Source organism: Chiloscyllium plagiosum, unplaced genomic scaffold (assembly GCF_037043375.1).
Source record: "Chiloscyllium plagiosum isolate Xiang-an unplaced genomic scaffold, Cpla_swu_hap1 HiC_scaffold_9, whole genome shotgun sequence".
Lineage (NCBI taxonomy): Eukaryota > Metazoa > Chordata > Chondrichthyes > Orectolobiformes > Hemiscylliidae > Chiloscyllium > Chiloscyllium plagiosum.
The window spans coordinates 60575017-60601147 of record NW_028270147.1 but is presented as its reverse complement, the minus strand read 5'-3'; the positions used below and the strand labels follow the sequence as shown (position 1 = coordinate 60601147).

The following is a 26131-nucleotide window of genomic DNA, read 5'->3' as shown; positions in this document are numbered from 1 at the left end:
ATCACATCTACCACTCTGCCCTCATCAATCCTCTTTGTTACTTCTTCAAAAAAACTCAATCAAGGTTTTGAGACATGATTTCCCATGCACAAAGCCATGTTGACTATCCCCAATCAGTCCTTGCCATTCCAAATACATATACATCCTGCCCCTCAGGATTCCCTCCAAAAACCTGCCCACCGCCAACATCAGGCTGACTGGTCTATATTTCCCTAGCTTTTCATTACTTTTCTTAAATAGTGGCACCACGTTAGCCAAACTCCAGTCTTCCAGCATCTCACCTGTGATTATCAATGATACAAATATCTCAGCAAGGGGCCCAACAATCACTTCCCAGCTTCCCAAAGAGTTCTAGGGTACAGCTGATCAGGTCCTGGGGATTTATCCACCTTTACGCGTTTCAAGACATCCAGCACTTCCTCCTCTGTAATTTTCAAGATGTCACCATCTATTTCCCTACATTCTACATGTTCTTTTCCAATGTAAATAACTGATGTAAAATACTCGTTTAGTATCTCTCCCATCTTCTGCAGTTCCACACAAAGGCCACCTTGCGGATCTTTGAGGAGCCCTATTCTCTCCCTCGTTACCCTTCTGTCCTTAATGGATTTGTAAAACCATTTGAATTCTCCTTAATTGTATTTGCCAAAGCTATCTCATGTCCCCTTTTTACCCTTCTGATTCCCCTCATAAGTATACTCCTACTGCCTTTCTACTCTTCTCTGGATTCACTCTATCTATTCTCCATACCTGGCATATGCTTGCTTACTTTTCTTAACCAAATCCTCAATTTCTTTAGTCATTCAGCATTCCCTATACCTACCAGCCTTTCTTTTCACCCTAACAGGAATATACTTTCTCTGGACTTTCGTTATCTCATTTCTGAAGGCTTCCCATTTTCGAACTGCAACCTTTACCTGCAAACATCTGCTCCCAATCAGCTTTTGAAAGTTCTTGCCTAATATCGTCAAAATTGGCCTTCCTCCAATTTAGAACTTCAACTTTTCCATCACTATTTTAAATCTAATAGAATTATGGTTGCTGGCCCCAAAGTACTCCCCCACTGACACCTTAGTCACCTGCCCTGCTTTGTTTCCTAAGAGTAGGTCAAGATTTACACCTTCTCTAGTAGGTACATCCACATACTGAATCAGAAAATTTTCTTGTACACACTTAAATTCCTCTCCATCTAAACCTTTAACACGATGGCAGATCCAGTCTATGTTTGGAAATTTAAAATCCCCGACCATAACCACCCTATTATTAGATTAGATTAGATTAGATTACTTACAGTGTGGAAACAGGCCCTTCGGCCCAACAAGTCCACACCGACCCGCCGAAGCGCAACCCACCCATACCCCTACATTTACCCCTTTAACCTAACACTACGGGCAATTTAGCATGGCCAATTCACCTGACCCGCACATTTTTGGATTGTGGGAGGAAACCGGAGCACCCGGAGGAAACCCACGCAGACACGGGGAGAACGTGCAAACTCCACACAGTCAGTCGCCTGAGTCGAGAATTGAACCCGGGTCTCTGGCGCTGTGAGGCAGCAGCGCTAACCACTGTGCCACCGTGCCGCCGACAGATAACTGAGATCTCCTTACAAATTTGTTTCTCAATTTCCCTCTAACTATTAGGGGGTCTATAATACTATCCCAATAAGGTGATCATCCCTTTCTTATTTTTCAGTTCCACCCAAATAACTTCCCTGGATGTATTTCTGGGAATATCCTCCCTCAGTACAGCTGTAATGCTGTCCCTTATCAAAAATACCACTCCCCCTCCTCTCTTGCTTCCCTTTCTGTCCTTCCTGTAGCATTTGTATCCTGGAACATTAAACTAACAGTCCTGTCCATCCCTGAGCCACATCTCTGTAGTTGCCACGGTATCCCAGTCCCATGTTCCTAACCAGGTCCTGAGTTCAACTGCCTTCCTTATTAAGTTTCTTGCATTGAAATAAATGCAGTTTAATTTATCAGTCCTATCTTGTTCTCTGCTTTGTCCCTGCCTGCCCTGACTGTTCGACTCACTTCTTTTCTCAACTGCACCAGTCTCAGATTGATCTCTTTCCTCACTATCTTCCTGGGTACCACTCTCCCAACCTTACTAGTTTAAATCCTCCCAAGCAACTCTAGCAAATCTCCCTGCTAGTATATTAGTCATCTTCCAATTCAGGTGTAATCATCCTTCTTGTACAGGTCACTTTTACCCCCGAAGAGATTCTAGCGATCCAAAAATGTGAATCCTTCTCCCATACACCAGCTCCTCAGCCACGTGTTCATTTGCTTTATCCTCCTATTCCTACCCTTACTGGCCTGCAGCACCAGGAGTAATCCAGATATTGCTGCTCTTGAGGACCTCCTTTTCTAAATTCCTGCCTAACTCTATTTTCCCTTCAAAATCTCATCTTTTTCCCTTCCTATGTCATTGGTTCCCATGTGTACAATGACCTTCTGCTGGGTCCTCATCCTCTTGAGAAGATTTTGTACTCTCTCTGAGACATTCTTGATCCTGGCACCAGGGAGGCAACACACCATTGTCCAAGGGAGTGTTGCTGAACAAAGAGACCTTGGAGTTTTGGAATATTGTGTGCAATTCTGGTCGCCTTCCTAATGGAAAGACATTGTGAAACTTGAAAGGATTCAGAAAAGATTTACAAGGATCTTGCCAGGGTTGGAGGATTTGAACTACAGGGAGAGGCTGAACAGACTGAGGATATTTTCCCTGGAGCGTTGGAGGCTGAGGGGTGACCTTATAGAGGTTTATAAAATCATGAAAGGTATGAAAAGGATAAATAGACAAAGTCTTTTCCCTGGGGTGGAGGATTCCAGAACTAGAGGGCATAGGTTTAGGATGAGAGGGGGAAGATATAAAAGAAACCTAAGGGCAACGTTTTCACACAGAGGGTGGTACGTGTATGGAATGAGCTGCCAGAGGAAGTGGTGGAGGCTAGTACAATTGCGACATTTAAAAGGCATCTGGACGGGTATATGAATAGAATGGGTTTGGAGGGATATGGGCTGGGTGCTGGCAGGTGGGACTAGATTTGAGTTGGGATATCTCGTCAGCATGGACGAGTTGGACCCAAGGGTCTATTTCCATGCTGTACATCTCTATGACTATGACTCTAAATGACATGGTAGTGAACTTCACAATGTTAAACCCATGTATCACCTCTATTTTAAGACCAATGCTTGAACAAATCGGTGTTAAGTGAGGACTTACTTTAAGTATACAGTGTTGATACAAACAATAAGTCCTTCCTAACTCAGGTTGTAATTAGAACTGAACACATGGTGGATATCACACATATTCTCAGTTTAGTTGTAACCCTTTGCATGACAGTCAATAATGGAGGAGCAAATAACTCTCGACGCTGGAATTTGTACTGAAAACAAAAAATGCTGGAGATCATAGCCGGTCAGGCAGCATCCATGGAGAGAAAGCAAGCTAACGTTTCAAGTCTAGATGATTCTTAACTACAACAGCAAAAAGGAAAATTCAGTTTTCTCTAGTCTGCATTGGTAAGAATTAGCTCCAAATTTTAATTACACAATTTTTCAACTCACCATGGGATTTTTCAGGGACCAGCAGCAAATCAATCCCCCTCTTTGTTCCTTATATCCAAATTGCCCATAACCAACTGCCAATAGGTCCTGTATACCAAGACAAAATAATTTATGCCTATCATAATATATATGCAATCTGAACTTGTCCTAAACAATTAAGTTGTTACTGAACAGCATACTTCAAAACTTATCTGTAAGCAATTTAAGTCAACAGCAGGAAGGTAACAAAACAGGAAATATGCCAGTTAATGCTCAATTGCCAATTTGCATATAATTTATATGTAATTCATTTTGAGTTAATCCTACAACACTGATTTTGTGAAACTCACATGTCTTTCATGCTTTCAATAACGATGAACTGATGACTTACATGTGGTATCCTTTATTCAGAGTGACAGTCCCTTGGACATCCAGGAAAGTGAGTCACAGAGGCATAGGATTCACCCTGGAGATAAATTCTCTGTGTAAAAACTTGCTGACCTGATGGGCTGAGGGATAGAGCCATAGGTAAAATGTTCAGGACACAGAACTGATCCAAAATTTGAAAGGGCAGCACACAATTGAGGTGCAGAGGGTCCATCACTTTAAGTGACATTTCACTTCTGAGTCCCGACTGCTTGGACAGTTAGGGGCATACCTACAGGGAAAGGGAGAGATAGTGATAGCATGGGAAAATCCACCCTATCCTTATTCTCCTCCATTGCTTGAGAGAACATAGTGGGTGGACTGTGACATCTTAGAACTCAAATGGACATTGATACCAATGAATGATCCTGTGTGGTTGCAAACAACTATTTTACCTGGATCTTGGAACATCTTTTTTTGCTGGAGTCGGAGAAATTAAGATGCCAAAAATTTAAACTGCATGGCGGTCCTTTAAATATGGTACCTTTTCCACGTAGACATCAGGTGATATAGATTACCTGATGGCAGAGGCACCCCCGCCCCCCCCCGCCATGTGATCCAGCAGTAAGCCCACAGCAATCACATTTATGAGCTTGCCACCAGGTAATTAGGTTCATCTCAACAATCATAGAGACTCATCTATTCACTGATGATTTACAGGCCCGCCAATGGGATGCTAAAGGGCTAGGACTAAACCCAGTCCCGTACTTATAACTCTTAAGACACAAGAGTTCAGAAAGAATGTTGCCAGGGTTAGAAGGTTTGAGCTATCGGGAGAGGTTGAATAGTTTGGGGCTATTTTTCCTGGAATGTCGGAAGTTGAGAGACGACCTTATAAAATCATGAGGGGCATATAGGGTAAATAGACAAGATCATTTCCCTGGGTTGGAGGAGCCCAGAACTAGAGGATGTAGGTTGAGGGTGAGAAGGGAAAGATGTAAAAGGGACCTAACAGGCAACGTTTTCATGGAGAAACTGGCACATGTATGGAATGAGCTGCCAGAGGAAATGGTAAGGCTGGTACAATTACAGCATTTAAAAGGCATCTGGACGGGTATATGAATAGAAAGGGTTTAGAGTAATATTGGACAAGTGCTGTTTAATGGAACTAGATTAATATAGAATATCTGGTCAGCATGGACGAATTGGACTGAAGGGTCTGTTTCCATGATGTACGTCTCTATAACGACTAGCAACTCATTTCTTAAGAATAAATAAATAATATCACTTAACATTTATCTTTTCATATCTGGTTTATGCATTGTTCACAATCAAGTCACAAAACATCACTTCAGTAATGTAAGCATTTTCTGCTTTTAACTATCACTGATGAAACTGTATTAATTTCCCATTTCCCACAGCTCCAGACTTTGGAGTTTGCAAAGTCCCATTAATTAACAAACAGTTTCAAATGGAAAGTATTTTAAAATAACACAAGACAAAAAACCGTCGAACTGATGATAAAATTATATGTCACTGTCAAGTTCAATGACTGGATTATAATGCAGCAGGATATTATGAGTGAACAAACTACTATAGCCTTAAACTTCTGTTGCACCACATTTATTTATCTGGTCCTTATACATTCAATATAGCAAGTGTAGCATGCCAATCTTACACTCCCCACCATACTGGCCCTAATCATTTAGGCTACTAATTCTATCATTAGTACATTAATTTTCTATGTACCACTAAATCAGGGAAGTGGCTGAGTCTCAAAACATTGGAGGAAATTAAACATTTCCCAGGTGGGGAACGAATGATACTGCACAAAGTTTTTGTGGCATTCCCAGCTTCCCCAGTATTCAAAATGTCAGAGATTGCAGATTGTGTGCTATTTAAAAACATTTTGGGTCTTGCTCTCAACTGACTAAAGATATGAGCTGAAAACATACAGAACAGAAATTTTATTTTAACAACTCAAGAGATCTAAGTGGCAGTTAATGGAAGCAATTAAGAATCAATATTCTGAAAGCTTGGTGGGGCTTAGTTATCTATCACAGCAATCTAAAAGATGTATTCCTATTGGCTATAGGCTGAATGGTGGAACACCACTGAGGTTCAGTTAAAAACACTTCATATAGCCTTGGAGGCTGATGCTGATGGCAGGGGCATACAGTAACAGCAGGAGACAGGGTGTTAGTGGAGATGGTGGAGTACTGGTAATACCATTGGACTGGTAATGCAGAGGCTAGGCTGATGTTCTGGGACACAAATTCATATCCCATGATAGCAGCTAGTGGAACTATATCTATCACTGACTGTGGTAAAAACCCATCAGACTTAATAATATTATTTAAGGAAGAAAATCTGCCATCCTATGTGATCCTTGACCCATAGTAATGTGGTTGGCTTTTAACAGTCTTCTGAGATTGCCTAGCATGCCATTAGTTCAAGGATAATCAGAAATAGCATACAAATGTTGGCCTTTCAAGCAGTGTCAACATCCCAAGAAAAAACATATACTTGGAAAACTTCTGTCAACGCTGGACCCAAGAAGCAAGCTTCTAATGCAGTGCAAGCTTCCATGGCAGGAACACAATCTGCCAATACAGAAGTCAGAGGTTTCACCAGAGGCTTCAAAATGAGAACTCCACTACTGTGTTCATAGAAATTACTATTTGCTCGAAACGTGAAATCCTGACAAAAGAAGGAACACAAATTCTCCATGGTGTCAGTCATTGTACACAAATTTATCGGCAGACTTCTTCAGTAGTCTCAGCCTTCAAAGGAGTGGCTAAAATCTCTATTGTAAAATCAGGACATAGAATCATAGAGTTTTACAGCACAGAAACAGGCCCTATGGTGCAACTCGTCCATGCCGAATAGATATGGCCCAGGTTCAATTCCCGCCTCAGGCGACTGACTGTGTGGAGTTTGCACATTCTCCCCATGCCTGCGTGGGTTTCCTCCGGGTGCTCCGGTTTCCTCCCACAGTCCAAAAATGTGCAGGTGAGGAGAATTGGCCAGGCTAAATTGCCTGTAGTGTTAGGTGAAGGGGTAAAATGTAGGGGAATGGGTCTGGGTGGGTTGCGCTTCAGCGGGTCGGTGTGGACTTGTTGGGCTGAAGGGCCTGTTTCCACAAGAAGTAATCTTAATATCCAAAATAAATCTTGTCTCATTTGCTAACATTTGGCACCTATCCATCTGAAACCTTTCTATTCATGGACTTATCCAGATGTCTTTTAAATGTTGTAATTGTATCACCCTCCACCACTTCCTCTGGCAGCTCATTCCATACAAGCACTACTCTTTGCATGAACAAGTTGCCCCTTAGGTCCCTTATAAATCTTTCCCCTCTCACTTTAAACCTATATCCTCCAGTTTTGCACTCCCCAACACTGGGAAAAAGATCTTCACTTTTCACCCTATTCATGCCTCTCATGATTTTATAAACTTATATAAGGTCACCCCTCAGCCTATGATGCTCCATAGAAAATAGCCCCAGCTTATTCAGCCACTCACTGTAGTTCAAGCCCTCCAACCTTGGCAACACCCTTATAAATCTTTTATGCACTCTTTCAACTTTAACTGCATCTTTTCTCTAGGAGGGAGTCCAGAATTGAACATAATATTCCAAAAGTAGCCAAACCAATTTGGTTACACTTTTATTACTAAACGTGATCAAAAATCACAAATATAGAGGTAAAAAAAAGTTCATACTCTGGGGGCAACATATCAGCACACATAGAAGATAGATTAGCTGACAGAAAACAGAGTACTGTATACATAAATAGGTCTTTGTCTGATTGTCAGGAAGTGATGTGTGGAGTCTGACAGCGGTTTGAGCTGGAGCCTCAAATATTTACAATTTACATCAATGACTAGATGAAGGGAGAGAAGGCAGGGTAGCTAAATTTGCAGATAATTCCAAGTAGGAAAGTATAATGTGAAGGAGCCATAAGGTAGTTGCAGGCAGACACAGATAAGTTAAGTGAGTGGACAACGGTTTAGCAGATAGAGCATAATGTAGAAAAATGTGAAGTTGTTCATTTAGACAGGAAGAATGAAAAAGCAGAGTGTTACTTAAATAGATTGTACAATTGCAATGTGCAGATGGATTTGGATGTTCTAGTGATGAGTCACAAAAGTTAGTATGCAGGTTTAGCACATAATTAAGGCGGCCAATGGTATACTTTTTTTTATTACTAATAGAATTAAAAATAAAGCAGGGGTGTTATGCTTCAGGTGGTGAATACTGTGTGCAGTTTTAGCCTCCTTATTTAAGGAAGGATGTAAATACATTGGAGATAATTGGACATGTAAGACTTAGAGTAGTAGGTGTAGTTTCATGTTGGAGGAAGTGAATGAGTGACACTTGTGGCAGTGATTGCAGGACAGTGAAGGAAAATGGGAGAAAGGAGTGCTGAGAATAGTATAATTCATGATAGTGAAGGTGTGAGCAAACAGTAGATATGTGAGCAATAGAGCTCCTAACTTGATAATTTTGCTGAAGTTATTGAGCTTTTTCAATTTTGCAACTATATCCTGCAAGCTAAGTTCCTTTAGATAACCTCCTTAGTGATTACTTCTCATTGGCAACAGGGATATTAACTGAACAACTTTTACCCACCACGACACACCACCTCACCTCATTCCCAAACATTCAACACCTCCCTCCTCCACCACCTGGACCAACATCTCCGATGCAACAACAAAGAATCTCTGTGTTTGTCTACAAATAAAACAGACAGTCATTCTTCTCTTCACAAGCATTCCCCCTGTCAGTGACAATAATGCAGCAACACAAAAAGAGAGATTAGCATTAGAACTACCCAAATTCCCTAATGCTTTCCATCCACAAATGACACCAACAAGTCATGAGAGTAGAGTTAGATGAAAGACCAATCCACGATAACAAGCCACCAATGTGAATTCTACATAGTCCCGATATCTACGTAAACTGTTAAGTAGATTATTGCTTCCGGGGGACAATCTTCTGGTGTGTTCAAGTCTCGGTGTATAATTTTAAACATGAACAAAGCTGTCAATTAATATCATCACTAGTTCACCTTCATCACGGCACTAGTTCACCTTCATAATGATTTATTTTGTTGTCTGCTTAAGTTTACTCACCAAGTTGTGTTTGTTCCAAACCATGCAACTAACATTACGCCCTTTGGTGAGATAACAGGTAAAAGACCATAGTGGTTGCAGTCTTGGACTCATCAAATCCAACAGCATTATGCTGTCCACCACCTCGTCCTCACCATTAGTTGTACCATCTGGATCTAGGCAATATTAAGAATTAAATATTAAAATACTGTTTACACTTCATGTTGAGGAACTAAAAAGGAAAAAGAAGAATTACTTGAAATCTGAATCTTGAAACATCTGATAATGCATGGGTCACACTTCATCTTTGGTGGGATAATTTGACATAGCAGTTCTGATGCTTTAATCCATCATAAAACTTTAGCCTACTTTAAGATGCTTCATTAAGATTAATTTTATCATTATTTTCTTTCCTTTCTTATTTACTCTTTGTGAACTTTATTTTTGAATTTTTTCTCACTCTTGAAATATTGGGTTACTCTGTTAGATATGTGTCCAATATGACAGCAGTGTCAATTTCCACCACTCCACTCTGTCTGGAGTCTTCCTGTCTGGTTGTAGTGCACTGCCGATCCATTGCATTCTCTCTTTCCAGGCTTTTCAATTTTTCCTTTAAGAAATGCTATAAAACACATCTCTTTGATCCACTTTTGATCACCTGTCTCAATATCTCATTATGTGATTTGATGTTGGGAGGGTTGGTGGGGAAGGGGGAGGGAAGAGTTGGGAGGGATGTGGGGGATAGCATTCCATGATCAAGGCAATCAAACCTTGGGACAAGAGATGGGATAGAGATTACCTGGTGGGAACTGTGCTCCTGCTCTTGGTTATGACCCCACAGTCTTTCTATCCCCAAGACGGAAAACTGTCCCTCACTCCAACGCACATCATTTATCTTTTGTTCTGCGTCCTCTGTAATGCTGGAACTCCAGGCATGCTTTACTGGCAGCAGCCATGTCCTCCTCTGTGGCACTGCTCAGAATAACAGCAGTTGCTGAACAGAACACTTGGTTCTGATTCCAGGCAAATCTCACTACTGGCTTTGCCACTGCCTGACTTGCATGTGGTTCTGACAAGAACCCTGATGCCTCAACAAAATTTTAGTATCAAATAAGTGAACACTTGAACATTTCAGCAATCTTCTTGTCCTAAACTACTATAAATTACCAGGTAATATTGGCAGTTGACGATAAGCAGCGAGTTTAGGTTGGAAAATGTTCTCCATAATGACACGTTCCATAATGAATAAGTCATGCTTTAGTTTCTCATTTTTCAGGAGTTCTTCTGGATCATGGTCTAATTCGTCAATACCTTGAACAGTGACGATACTCTCTGACTCCGCTGAAGTGGAGGATCGACTTTCTATGATAATAAATTTTAATATGTTAAATCATAATTTAAACTTGCTTCAGTACACCATCTTTTAAAAGGGAAAGGCATTACAATACCTTCAGCTTCCTTATCTGTAGGTGGGGATCCTGAAATGAATTACATTCTTACACCCATGTACATCCAAGATTCTGGTTGGCAAAGTGAAGCCATAAAATTGAGAGAACTGATAACAAATGCTCGTTTGAACAATTTCCAGATTGCTGGGACGAGGTTCCATTCTCTATAGTCCCCTCTGACGTCCCAGGTCGGGTCCTATGAGGACCATGAATTATTTAGCATTATATCACACATATCATTGTTTTCATTCTAACTGGCTGCAGCACAAATAATGGAACAGATTCAGCAGATTAACAATCACCATTAACTATAAAAATGGGCTAAGAGGCTTGGATAGAGTGAATGTGGAAAAGATATTTCCACTAGGTGGATAGGACCTGAGGGCACAGCCTGAGAGTGAAGGAACTGAAATAAGAAGGAATTTCTTCCACCAAAGAATGGTGAATCTGTGGAATTCATGCTACATGCTGCGGAAGCCAAGTTATTGACTGCATCAAAGCAGAGATAGGTAGGTTTTTGCTTATTAAAAGGATCAAAGTTACAAGGAGAAGGCAGGAGAATGACATTGAGAAACTTATCAGCCATGATAAAAAATGGCAGAGCAGACATGATGGGCCAAATGGCTCCCAATTCAGCTCCTATATCATATGGTCTTATAGTCTTGAATTCCACAGTTTGAAAGATGCAAAAATAAAAGGACATGATTATTACACTAACTGCCCTTGAACTATGTGGCTATTTCAGAGGGCAATTACGCATATTACTGGAGTTACATGAAAGGTGCTCAGGAAAAAGCAGCAGACATCCTTCCTTTAAAGATTTAACGATAGGTGTTATAGTCACCATTACTGATGGATATCTTTATACTCCATTACCTTTCATGAGTAGGATTTAAATTCAATCTCTGGAGCATTAGCATTGGCCTTTTGATTACTAATCCAGTGATATTATTGCTCTGCCACCATCTGTATGCCAATGATTGGTTAAAATGTATGCATTGGTGGAAAATGATTAAATCTATGCCTTTTTGTGACACGATAGGATTAAAAATTAAATTGAACAGCTAGAATTTTCAGAGATTTATGTTGTAATTTCAGTTGAAGCTCAGTAAAAATCTCAAATAATCCACTTTTTAGATTTTCATCAATTCAATATCAAAGCTCTGGCAGGTGATTGAGAATATCCTCACAAAATTATTGATGGAATTAGTTAAGCTTTACTTCACAACAAACTATAGTATGTAACTATTTCATGTTTTCCATCCAATCTAATAGTCAGTTGAACTACTTATTTTGCAATGATGCATATCCAAAAAAAGCGATTTTCATTGACAGAGAAACTGTGTAACAATAGATTCAATTGCTTTGGTTTTTTTTAAAAAACTAAATTAATAAAAATAAGTGGAATGGTAATAATGGAAGCTATAATGGTTGCTGATTGACCATAATGAACAATTTCATATTATGCTTCAGACAAATACAAACAGTTCCATGTTTATACTTTAACCATTAATCTGTAACTCAGTTTACGGCATATCCTCTACAGAGGTAATTCTGGAATGCTTTTGGATTGATATCTTTTCAGTGGTCAGTTTATGTTCCATTCTTACCTAATCCTATTGAACTTAGAGCTGATAAAGTTCGAAGGACAGTTTTGTCAAAATTAATTTGTGACAAATCCTTTTGCTGAGTTAATTGATCAGAGGAAATATCTTCATGCACTTCTCCTTCTTTAAAACTATCATACATGTCCCATGTTGTAGCCATAACACCTAGAAAGACAAAACAAATAGGAACTGTTTGTTAAACTCTTAACTGAAAATTTAAATAACTTTTCTAACTCTGGATGAGATCTGTGACCGGCAGAAGAAATAATAGAGATGTGGATTTCATTTTAATTGTAGGCTTTGGCAGAGTTGAGGGCACAGAGTGATCATCAAACACATCTGACTACATCATTGTAAAGTTTCGAGTATTTTAACTCCCTACCCTCATTTGCATTTGACTGATGAATGTCCATTTGTAATCACTGTTGTATAAGTTAATGGTTCTGAAATAATTATTGTACGAGACTACCTTGAGACAGTTTGATTCACTTCATGTAATAATCAAGAAACAGCTGAAGACACTGACATTGATAAAACTATGGGTCCTGACAATATTCCAGCAATAGTAGTATGTAGCTCCAACAACATTCAAGACGTTTGGCATTATTAAGGAAGAAGCAGCATTTTAAATAGTACTACATCCATAAGCATTAATTCCTTCCACTAACAATGCAAAGTAACAGCAGTATGTACTATTTACAAAGTGCACTGCAAAGATTCACCGAGCTCCGTAGGTAGCACTGCAATCACTATCATCTAAAGCGACCAACAACAGTAAATACAAGAGAACACCAAGTTCTTCTCTAAGCCACTCACCTTTCATTACCACCGTAGGAAGTGCAAAACCTGTGCCCACACCACTCCCCTCACCTCTGTCCAAGGCCCCAAGGGATCCTTCCACATCCATCAGAAATTTACCTGTACATCTACCAATGTCATCTACTGCATCCGTTGTACCCGATGTGGTCTCCTCTTTATCAGGGAGACAGGATGCCTTCTTGCAGATCATTTCAGAGAACATCTCTGGGACACCCACACCCACCAACCCCACCATCCCGTGGCTAAACACTTCAACTCCCCTTTCCACTCCGTCAAGGACATGTAGGCCCTGGGCAACCTCCACCACCAAAACTACTACCCGACGCCTGGAGGAAGAACACCTCATATTCCGCCTGAAACCAGATGGGATAAATGTGGATTTTAACAGCTTCCTCATGTCCCCTTCCCCCGCATAATCCCATCCCAAGCCTCCAACGACACCGCCATCCGGACCCGCCCTTCACTCCCCCCCGACCGATCACCTTCTCCCTCACCTTCATCCACCTATCACTTTCTCAGCTACCCACCCCATCCCCCCTCCCATTTATCTCCCAGCCCTGGCCCACTAGCCTCAATCATTAGTTCACCATGGGGAACCTTATCAAGCACCTTACTAAAGTCCATGTATATAACATCTACAGCCCTTCCTTCATCTATCAACTTGGTCACATCTTCAAAAATCTCTATTAAGTTGGTAAGGCACAATCTCCCCCACACAAAACCATGTTGCCTATCACTGATAAGCCCATTCTTTTCCAAGTATAGATTTTATCCCTCAGTACTTTCTCCAGAAACGTTCCCACCACTGACGCAGGCTCACTGGTCTGTCGTTACCTGGAATATCCCTACTCCCCTTCTTGTATAGGGGGGTCAACATGAGCAACTCTCCAGTCCTCCAGCAGCTCACCTGTGTTTAAGGACGCTGTAAAGATATCTGTGAGGACCCCAGCTATTTCCCTCCCCAGCTACTTGCGGAACATTTCAGAGAACACCTCTGGGACACCCGCACCAACTAACCCAACCGCGCCATGGCTGAACACTAACTCCCCCTCCCACTCCGCCAAGGACATGCAGGTCCTTGGCCTCCTCCATCACCAGACCCTGACCACACGGCACCTGGAGGAAGAGCGCCTCATTTTCCGCCTAGGAACCCTCCAACCACATGGGATGAATGTAGATTTCTCCAGCTTCCTCATTTCCCCTCACCCCACCTTACCTCAGTTCCAACCCCCGGATTCAGCACCGCCCTCTTGACCTGCAATCTTCTTCCCGACCTCTCCGCCCCCAGCCCCTCTCCGGCCTATCACCTTCACCTCCTTCCACCTATCATATTCCCAGAGCCCCTCCCCCAAATTCCCTCCCCCCCCCCCCCTACCTTTTTATCTCAACCCACTTGGCACACCAGCCTCATTCCTGAAGAAGGGCTTATGCCCGAAACGTCAATTCTCCTGCTCCTCGAATGCTGCCTGGCCTGCTGTGTTTTTCCAGCACCACGTTCACCATGTTATTCTGTCAGGGCAGGAAAGATGGCAGATGAACCACCCTGTGAGCCCAATTGAATCACATCAGTGATGAATTAAAGACCTTTTCCCCTTTCGTTGGCTGCTGCTGAATGATTAAACAGGCAGGTAAAGCCTGCCAATTTCCTTTTGAGTTTCAAGTACCTCACATTCGGATATTTGTTGGCCCATGGATTGCTGCTAACCCCCTGATAGCAATGGCTATCCCTGAAGGTAATGGTTGACTTTCCTGCTGCAATCCTCTCATCAAGCCTAGCAGACTGGACCCAAAGCCTCAGATCCCACTGACCTGATTTTAAGTTTCAGCAATGATATCCCCTGTCATTTCTTTAATATTTGTTGATTTACCTGATTTGAATAAAATTGAGATGCAAACCTTCAAAGCTCCCTCCAGCTGAAAAGTATCAGTTGACCATGTCAGTTCATCCCTAAATAGCGAGTTCTGCTTATCAAATGTGGCCCACTAAGCACTCACTTGCAGGCCGGACTCCAGTCCAGCGAATTGGGTTTCTTATCCATTTATAGTTTAAGAATAGGTTAAGATTACTTCAGCCCCAAGACCGAATGGTTTGCGTTACCGGGGAAAACTGCATGGCAGACAAGCACCAATAGATTTACATCTGGAACAGAGCATCTTATAGTTGCGTTTAAATAAGATAAAAGTTAGGGTGCAGGCTATCATCTTGACAAATGTGAAGGGGATTTTGTCTGGTCCATAATACTGACACCATCCAGGACAAAGCAGCCTGCTTGACTGGCACTGCATCCACAAACATCCACTCACTCCACCATGAACGATCAGTAGCAGTAGTATATACCATTCATACGATGAACCAGAAATTCACCAAGGCTTCTGAGATTGCATCTTCCAAACTACGACCACTTCCATTAGAAGGACAAGGGCAGCAGATACATGGGAACACTACCACCTGCAAGTTCCTCCCTAAGCCACTCAACACCCTGATTTGGAAATATACAAATATATACCTTTTGGTGTCATTGGGCCAAAATCTTAGAATTGATCTCCCTACCAACATTGTGGCACCAAAAGTATGTGAACTGTGGCAATTCAAAAAAGAAGCTTATCAGCACTTTGCCAAGGGTAAATAGAGTGGGTTAAAATTTTAGCCAAGCAAACTATACCCAACTCCCACAAACACATTTTTAAACAAAGCTTCTAGAGGCTATTACTTGAGATAGAATGATTACTTCTATGGAAAAAGGTGAATTGGATTACGAAGAGTCAGCATGGATTTCTAAAGGAAGATTCATGTTTAACTAACTTGCTGGATATTTTGAAAGGGCAACAAAAGCTGACAAGAGTAACAATTGATGTGGTGTACATAGACTTTCAGAAAACATTTGATACAGTGCCACAAAATAGATTTGTGAAGAAAGTCATTGGTCATCAAATATTAGGCTCAATAGCAACATGGATATAAAATTGATGAGCAACAGTAAACAGAGAATAATGGTCAATGGTTACACCAGTTGGCTTTAAGCAAAATAGCCTTTGTTCTTAAACCCAGTTAAAACACTAACAAAAATAAGCATTGGTATAACTTTAAATCTTTTGGAAAATTTGACAGAATAATATAGATTATTTAACTACTAAACAGCAATTGTTCCAACATGCCATAAACACACTCTTGGCACATGCAATTCTGGTAGCAGAAAGAGAAACCTGACTTTTAGTTGTAAGAGAGAGATATAGCAGCTTCCATGACCAGCTTCAAAACACCAGCAACGGGATGTTGGTTTGCTCACTGAGCTGGAATGTTCGTTTTCAGATGTTTTGTCACCATACTAGGTAACATCTTCAGTGAGCATCCAGATGAAGCACTAGTGGTGTAGCCCGCTTTTTATGTATGTGTTTGGATTTCCTCAGGTTAATAACATCATTTCCTATGGTGATGTCATTTCTTATTCTTTTTCTCAGGGGGTGAGAAATGGGATCCAAGTCAATATGTTTGTTAATAGAGTTCTGGTTGGAATGCCATGCTTCTAGGAATGTCTCGGTTTGGCTTGTTCTAGGATGGGTGTGTTGTCCTGGTGAAAGTGGTATCCTTGCTCATCCATATGTAAAGATAGTAGTAAACAATGGGTCATGTCTTTTTGTAGTTAGTTGATGTTCATATATCCTGGTGGCTAGTTTTCTGTCTGTTTGTCCAATGCAGTGTTTGTTACAGTTCTTGCAAGGTATTTTGTAAAGGACATTAGTTTTGCTTATTGTCTGTATAGGGTCTTTCAAGTTCACTACTTGCTGTTTTAGTGTGTTGGTGGGTTTGTGGGCTACCATGAAGCCAAGGGATCTGAGTGGTGTGGCAGTCATTTCTGAGATGTCTTTGATGTAAGGATGAGTGACTAGGGTTTCTGGACGTGTTTTGTCTGCTTGCTTGGGCTTTTCTTGGTGAGAAATCGGTGGACTTTTGGAGAAGTCACCACAGGAAATGACATCACCAACCCAAGGAAATCCAAACACAAATAGAAAGCAGGCTACACCGCCAGTGCTTCATCCAGATGCTTGCTGACGATGTTACCTAGTAAGGTGACAAAACATCTGAAAACAAACTTTCCAGATCAGCGAACAAACCTACATTCAGAACCTCAACCTGAACTACAAATCTTCTCAAAACTCACTAACCCCAGCAACTGCTGAAAGCTAATCTAAAGCACTAGTTCTGTGGGAGTCTGACTACACCCATCCATGCAACTTCTATTGTTCCAACTTTAAAAAAACCCAAGCCCTCACAAGCTGTTCACTTCATTGGCTTGGAACAGACCACTCGCTACCTACGGCTCAAAAACTCTTCAAACAAAACCAGGACAAAATGCACCTTTTAAAGCCAGAGTATCATCACACCTCCCTCCTCAAAAATAAATTAACCATCAATATGAAAAGTTGCCTTCATTTTTAAAACCCTTTGGTCTACACTATTAGTTTACAACAATACATCGACATTTTATTGACTTTTAGCATGTAAACATTCATTATATTGTCCATTTTCAGTTGTTTCATCCAACACAGAATGCCTTCAACTTCCTTCAAAATTGTGACAACGTATCAGCAATTATGTTTTTTCATTCTGCCATGTGTTTGACTTTCAAATTAAACGGCAGTAACGATACACTCTATCTAAACAGTTTGGTGTATTTATCTTTAAAGTTTTCCAAAATCATTAAGGGGTTACGATCAGTGCATAAAATTGTCACTGACTCATTAGTGGCAACGTAAATGTTAAAATGTTGCAATGCCAACATCTTACCCAAGGTCTCCTTCTCAACTGTGGAACCTGACTGTTGTTGAATATTCAACTCTCTGGAAAAATACTCAGTCTGTCTTTCTATCTCCCATTGTCTTCTTGCAAGAGGACAGCACCGACACCCACATCACTCGAATCAACAGCTACCTTGAATGGCTTTGTGTAATTAGGTGTGCTAACACTGGGGTGATAGTTAACACAGAACTATAAAATAATCATAGAATTGCCAGTGTGGAAGCAGGCCATTTAGCCTATTGAGTGCACACCATCCCTCTGAACAGCATCCCACCCAGACCTACCCCTATACACTATCCCTGTAACCTTGCATTTCCCATAGCTCATCCACCTAGCCTGCACAACTTTGGATACAAAGGTGCAATTTAGTGTGGCCAATCCATAACCACACAAACCAGAGAGAGAACATGCAAACTCCATAGAGACACTCACTCGAGGCTGGAATTGAACCTGGGTCCCTGGCGCTGTAAGGCAGCAGTGCTGACTACAGAGCTAACATGCCGCCCTGTGAAAGTGTCTGTGGGGCAGCAATGCATAAAAACCACTCATCCCCAGGAAATGGAGTCCCTCTTCATCAATGGTATGGGAATCTCCCTACTAACCTTTCTTTTCACATCCCTTGGGGCCATCTGTTCAGGTCCAATGATATGGCCTACAACCTTCACATGGGCTTTTGCAAACTGACTCTTAGTAAGGTTTATCACTAAGGCCACCTTCTGAAGTTAGATGAACAATTCTGATAGATACTCCAACTGTTTCTTCCATGTGTGACAAAGTCATGAGATCTTCTCTGTCCAGCATAAAATCATTTCTGGATTATCTAATTATATGAGTTAGTCTTTGAAAGTGGCTGGTGCATTTTTCATATCAAATGGCATAACTTTAAAATGGTAAAGTCCATTCAATATCAACTGAAATTTCCTTTGCACTCTTGGATAAAGGTACCTGCCAGTATACTTTGAGGAGGTCTAGCTTCAAAATATAAGTTGCTTGTCCCACCTTCTTTATACAATCTTCCAGCCATGGAATAGGATACGAATCAGATTTTGTAACTGCATTTATTTTGCAGTAATCGATAGATAAATGCTTTTGGTACCATCACAATTGCGTGAATGGATTTCAGCCACTCACTTTGATTATATTGTCTTAACACATGCTTTCAATCACTTTTCTGAATCAGTACTAATAAATCTATAAAGATGTTGCTTAAATGGAACAGAATTTCCAACATCTACACCATGCATAGTCATGTTAGTTCTTCCCAGCTTATTCCCAATTATCCCTTCATGTAATATGTCTTTCGGGCCATTTTGATTTTCCTCTGGAAGGTAATGTAATAATTTTCCTAAGTTTTGAGAATTTCCTCATTATCCAATTCAATTTGTGGAATAACAAATTCAGAATCAGCTAGATTTGGTTCTTTATTCCAATCTGTAACGAGTACAACATTCTCCTTTTCCTTTCCTCCTACCTGGCATTCTTACCAAATAATTGACCTCACTCAATTTCCTTTTGATTTGAGAATGACCACTAAATCTCACGTACCACTGATAGCAATATAGACAATTTATTTCTTTTAGCATAAGTATGAACATTTGATTTCTTGTCTGCTTCCTTTTTCATCAAGTGCTGTCTAGCCAACTCACCGCTTAGTCAAAACATGTAGTTTCTGAACTTGGACTTACAATTTTTCCTTAATTAAATTTCAGTGTTTGTCTCACCTCATGTCATAGAGTCATGGAGATGTACAGCACAGAAACAAACCCTCAAAGTCATCCGTGCCAACCATGAACTAATCTAGTCCCATTTGCTAGCACTTGGCTCATATCCCTTTAAACCCTTCCTATTCATATACCTATCCAGATGACTTTTAAATGCTGAATTGTACCAGCCTCTACCACTTCATCTGGCAGCTTATTCCAAATAGGCACCACTCTCTGCATGAAAAAGTTGCCCCTTAGGTAACTTGTATATCTTTCCAATAAACTCAATCATGTTCGAGAGACATGATTTCCCACGCACAAAGCCATACTGACTATCCCTAATCAATCCCTGCCTTTCCAAATACATGTAAATCCTGTAAGTCAGGATTGCCCCCCAACAACCTGCCCACCAGCGACATCAGGCTCACTGGTCTATATTTCCCTGGCTCTCCTTACCATCTTAAATTTATTCCTCAGCTCTCCATAACTTCTTTGATTTAAAATTTGACTCTTGTTCTGATCACAACTCTGTGGATAGTCCATATCTAGTAAAAACGTTGACTTATTGTACTACAATTCTTCTAGCTGTGATACTGCATAATGGAATGGCCTCTGGAAATCTAGTAGACATCTCCATTATGATGGAGAGAGAGAGGACTGCAGATGCTGGAGATCAGAGTTGAGAGTGTGGTGCTAGAAAAGCACAGCAGGAATTCCTGATGAAGGGCTTTTGCCTGAAACATCAATTCTCCTACTGCTCGGATGCTGCCTGACTTGCTGTTTTTCCAGCACCACACTCTTGACTTCCATTATGATCAACAAATAATAATTCCTACTTTTATGTTAGGGAGGGGTCCAATGCAATCAATTAAGACTCTTGTAAAAGGTTCCTCAAATCTGGAATAGGCATTAATGGTGCTGCTTTTATCAATGCTTTTGGTTTTCCTATTACCTTACATATATGACATGTCTGGCAAATATTCAACCACATCTCAACGCAGTCCAGGCCAATAAAAATGTTTTTGTATTTTGGCTTGAGTTTTCTTTACTCCCAAATGGCCTCTTACTGGTACCTCATGTGCTACCTTTTCCATAACCCATTGGTAATACAACCTGATGAACATCTGTCCATTTTTCATCTGCCGGAATATGTAATGGTCTCCATTTCCTCATTAAGACTTCATTTTTAAGACTGTTTTGGGATACACTCAGTTTCTGTGTATGCTTTTTGATACAACTGCTTTACTTTTACAACTTTTTGTTGGAACTTAATTAACCCTTCTGAACAAAAAATATCCACTTTGTCCTCCACCTGTTCTTGTTTTTTTCCCTCAACCATTTTATCAAACATTGTTTCTGACAAATTAACTTCAACTTCTTCATCTTTATTCTTTGATTTCCCCTCCTGTTTCCACCTATGGCTTTTTGACCTTGCTACCATAGTCATGAAAAATCCCAAGATACACTTCCTGCAACATTTCAGTTGCTTGACTTTCCACAGGCTTTTCAACCTCAGTAGGCATCATTTCCACCTGCAATCCAGCTATATCATTCTTGAGAATCTTCTTCAGAACAGAGAATTTCTCTATTACTCCAACACCACTTCACCACTTTTCAACGGACTTTCCTACCTCAACCTATACAATGTAACACTACTTTTCTCACCACAAATTCCACATATTACCACCTTTTCAGGCAACACTCCTCCAAAGTACATACCAATCTCACCAAAGATTGACTTGCTGTTGTATCTCTTAAAATTTTAAGTTATTTACCCATGCCTCTTTAAAGAGATCTGGTACTGTTTATTATACAACCCCTGATCAGGTTGTACATTCTTTTGCAGCTCCTTACTTCCAGTGGGTTCTCCTTTTACAGTTTAATAAACCCCACTGGTTTTTATTGTTTTACCACATTAGTTTTCCGAGTGCTTTTCTTCAACCGCCAACACTGCAACTTCTTGTGACCTATTTTACTACAGTGAAAACACCTGAGGTTTTTTACTTCTCTTCCCCCTCATGGGTTTCTTTTTTAAACTTGTGGTAAACTACCGTTACAATCTTCAATGAGATCTCCTTTTTCTTTACTACCTGAGAATTGCTCTTTTCCCTAATTTCAATCTCTCACAGATAAAAATTGATGTTGGAATCCAAACTTTGATTTATGAACTAATTCGTAATTATCTGCAATTTCTGCTCCTACTCTTCCAGGTTTAACTCTTTGCTCTTCCACATAAGTTTTCACTGTTTAAGGAAGTGAATTTTTGAACTCCTCTAAAATAAGTCTCTCTAAAGAGCATCATATATCTGATCTATCAAAGTTACTTTGTTTGATCCTTTCAAACTCTATGCATGTATGGCCAGGTTCCCTCCTTAAATTCCTATAATATTGTCTGTAGGCTTCTGGCATCAGTTCATATGCACTTAGGATGGCTTACTTCATTTCACGATACTCTCCATTTACCTGCTCAGATATTGATGCAAATACCTCACTAGCTCTACCTACCAATTTTGTTTGAATCAACAATACCCACATGGTCACTGGTCATTTCATTTGTTTAGTCACTTTCTCAAATGAAATGAAAAAGGCTTTTATTGCCTTCTTATCAAACTTTGGTAAAGCTTGGACATATTTAAACAGGTCTCCACTAGGCTTTTGGCATGATGGGTTTGCTCTTCATCACTGCCCTCATCAGTACTCCTATTTTCTGCCTTTGGTTTAAAGTCCACTTCCCTCTTACATTCCCAACTTCCAAAATTCAAAAATCTCTCTTTCTCACTTTCTTCCACTTTTAATCATAACTCAAACATTTCCTGTTAATATTAAAGTTGTTTTCATTGTTGTGCATTTTGTTCCACTGAAATTCTCTCTCTCACCTCGCTTTCTTTTTCTTTTTGTTCTGCCAGGTCTATACTTTCTTTTTCTTTTCCCTTGTCATTGCGTCTAATTCAAGCTGCTTCTTTTGCAATTGAATTTTAGCCACTTCCAATGATTCTGATTGCATTCTAGGCAATTATAAATGCAGAGCTATTGCTGCAATTATTTGCCCTATCCTCACAGACACAGGCAACTAAACTTCAACTTGTTTGCCAATTCTAAACATTCTGCCTTGTTCAGTTTTTACTAAACCATCTGAAGTGACTGTTTCCACTCCCAAGAAACTCTTAGTGACTAAAGGAGCCATTATTGCACAAAGAACACTATTCAAACCAACTGAAGGCAATAGTTGAAATAAACAAACCTTCAAAACTCATCACTCCCTATTTTTAAGTCTAATAATCCCAACACAACCTGGAATTTGAAATTTTATCCCGACAAGAGCTCCCAATTTCTTATGGACCAGATCAAACCCTTTAAATATATTAAGGAGATAGCCTAGTATCAAAATTTTATCTTATTTAAAGTCATGTAGGGTCCTGTGCTCCATATGTAATTTGATTGGTCATACTAGTTGGCTTTAAACAAAACACACTTCATTCTTACACGCAGTTAAAATTCAAATACAAGAAAGAAAATTTGGTTTAACTTTAACTCCATTGGAAAACTTAACAGAAAAAGTAGATTATTTCGTTACAAAACAACAACTGTTCCAATGTAGTAACATCCCATAAACATACCCTTGGCAGAGGGAAATTCATTAAAACAGATTGTCTCACAGGCAATTCTGGCAGCAGAAGGAGAACCTAAGCTTTTAGCTGCAACAGAGAGCAGGGGCAGTTTTCACAACCAGCTTCAAAACCCCAGCAATTGCTGAAAGCTAAACTAAAGCCCCAGTTCTGTGGGAGTGTGACTCAACTAACTCATGCTGCTTCTGTTTTTCCAACTTTCAAACAAAAAACAAGGTCTTCCAAGCGGTTTACTTCATTGGCTTCGAACAGACAGCTTATTGCCTTTGGCTCAACACCTCTCTTCAAACAAAACAGGACAAAATACACCTCTTAAAACCACTACATTGTCACAGTCAGCTTTTTGAGTGTTGTTGGAGCTGCACTCATTCAGTCCAGTGGGAACTATTCCCTCACGCTCCTGACTTGTGCATGACTTCTCCACTACTGAAGTTAAACTAACTAGTTTTTAAATGCTGGATTTATCCTTACACTGCTCCTATTCTGCCAAATTCTACATTCAGGTGAGTATATTTTAATATTGTGCATGCTTGGTTGTGGCTTAACAGATTTAGAATACGGTTTGGGTCAAGTGAGCAGCAACCTCATGGATATTTCAACTGCAAATTGTCCTTCAACAAATTAACATCCATCAAGGTGGTAATTGCCTAGTGTGAAGTGGAGAGACTTCTGCTACCATCTAATGAGGAAGTTCTCCATTATAAACCTGCCAGATAATCAGATGGCTGTTGGCTTTCTGGTCCCAACTGTGCCAGTGGATTTGTTGGCTCCTGCTGATACATCGGCAGTCCACCATGAGGATTGTCACTGAAGCTGCAAGAAAAGTTAAGCTGGAGGCGGGGGGGGGGGGGGGCTGTTAATTACAGGGATTTTAGGGGCAATGATAGAAACATGCAAATCAGAAGCAGGCCACTTGGTCTGCTGAACTTGGTGCACCATTTAATAAAATCATGGCTTATCTAATTACTCCACATTTATATAATTTTTCACCTCTTCTCTTATAAAAAAAAATTATCTACCTCAAAATTACAAATATTCAAGGCATCTGCTTCCATTGAGGGCCAATACAAAACCTCCCCTCCCCTCACAATGTTACCTGCAAGGCGTCCACTATGTTCTCAGCTTTAGTCTACCACTGTTAAATAACAGCAGTGACAGGAAGTGATTCTTAAGTAGCCAATAATTGACCCCTTAATGGCTTCAATCACACAAAGGCAGGAAAGTTGTCCACCACCTCTTCAGCACATTTAAAATTGACATAGCAGTAGGGGCAAGAAGATTGGTGCCAGGTATGATATCTGTGCAATTTTCTGCCTCTCTTCTACCTATAAACCTACCTATGCAGGAATGTCAAATTCTTCCCCAATTTTAATGAATGCAGTTTGGCAAAACTTCTTGAGTTGTGCCCTCAAAAATAAGTTTAACCCTATAAATTTGCTATCGTTCAATTCAGACTATTGCACAAAGTCAAAACTTAATTCTTTAATTTCTCAGTCTTCTTATTGAAGACACACTTAAAACATAATGTTTGACTTAGTTTATCTTATCTTCCCTAGTCTCTTCTAAATTGGAGCTGATTAGCATTATGAAGCTCAGCCATTCAACTTGTTTTCTAAACATAAAACAAATATTTGTTGCATTCAACAGTATACCTGCTTCTTGAATGTTAATTCTATCACACTGAACTTCTTTCGTTTTTCGTGCTCCGTTGAAAGTTTGTGCCATCCTTTCAATGTAGCGATCATTGCCAACTCGCTCTTTGCAGAGTTCAATGTACAGTTGGTTTCGTAACCTTAAAATTGAGAAAAGCCAGTTTATATGAATAAATTTAACTACAAACATTGGGTGATGGGGAAATGGGAGACAAAGACAGGGTTAGTGAGTGACAGGTGTAGATGTTACGAGGGTGGACAGTAGCTTGGCAGAAGTCAGAGGGTGCCTGATGGATAGGGTGGTGGACAGCTCTTTATGTTAGCACGTGAGGGCTAATGGGAACTCAAAGGCTTTCAGTATGTGTCCAGTTAGGAGGGGTTAGTCATTGGGTGGTTGTAGTTGGATTAGTTCAAGTTGGTGGTTCAGGTCCATTGGGGATTTTGGGGGAATATGGCTTGATTATCATGGATCCTATTCAAAGTGTTGCTCTGGTTGAGACTGAATGTCTCAATATAGAGAAAGATTGATTGCAAGGGAAAAAAAAAACCTGAAGAAGGGAGATAGTTCCACTGCTTTGAGGCCCTCTAGATTCAAGAACAAGTATTTCCTAGAAATCAAACAGCAATTTTGCATTTGCAAGATCTTGTAATCTATTGTGTTGCCCAAGAGTTATACAGTCTTGTTGCTGTACATTTAATTATTGGAATTGACAGAGATGTGTAATATGATCTTGGAACCGATTGATTGAAAATAACAATAAAACTCTTAACCTCTTACTGAGTTCTGTTCTCTTGCATTATTGTTTAGCTTAAGCCCAGAGACACAGGTGTTTGTGATTGTAACGTATATATGTAAATATCTGTGACTTGTGTGGAATCACTTCCTGTCCTTGTAAGAACTAACATAAGGATTAAATCATGTATGGGAATCATTCAAGCAGAGAGAGGAAATAAGTATGAAGCTGTGGTCAGGGACAATATAGTTGGTTGGATAGATTCTGTTCTCTGCAGCTGTGAGTGGGAACCCTGAACACTGTGTTGCCTGCTTGGTGCCAGAGTTAAGGACATCTCCTTGGTGTTGGAAAAGGTTTTGAAGAGGGAGGGGAGGAATCCAGTAGTTACTGTCCATATTGGTACCAAAATTACTGATAAGATTAAAAGGTAGGTTTCACTGAAAAAATTTTGAACAGAAGCTAAATTATAAAGCAGAGAAAGGCCCGAGAGGATTGGAAAACTGCCAAAATAACTCCTTAAAAAGGAGAGGAGGCCAGTTAACTTCACATCTATTATTAAGAAAATCTTAGAATCTATTGCAAATGACGTAACAACAGAACATTTAGAAATACTTATCGAACTTTATTTTAACCGGCACCCTTGATAAACCAGCAAAAATTATATATCTGAAATACTTGAAGTTTACCGTATTATCATGATCTTCTTGAT

The 26131-nt window shown here is 40.2% G+C and overlaps 1 protein-coding gene across 4 annotated transcripts in view; it reads right to left on the bottom strand.

The window, feature by feature from the left end:
- The window catches only part of dnai4 (dynein axonemal intermediate chain 4), a 122094-nt gene that overhangs the window by 66763 nt on the left and 29200 nt on the right, over positions 1-26131 (bottom strand). For 2 of the 4 annotated variants that reach the window (XM_043699392.2, XM_087990673.1), the window contains exons 6-10: positions 24689-24828; positions 12094-12255; positions 10203-10397; positions 9057-9211; positions 3576-3662 (exon numbers count right to left, since the gene is read on the bottom strand). In XM_043699392.2, the coding sequence (XP_043555327.1) occupies positions 3576-3662; positions 9057-9211; positions 10203-10397; positions 12094-12255; positions 24689-24828 (739 nt within the window). The remainder of the gene's footprint in view (positions 1-3575; positions 3663-9056; positions 9212-10202; positions 10398-12093; positions 12256-24688; positions 24829-26131) is intronic. The other 2 variants (XM_087990674.1, XM_043699396.2) reach the window with 2 other exon arrangements.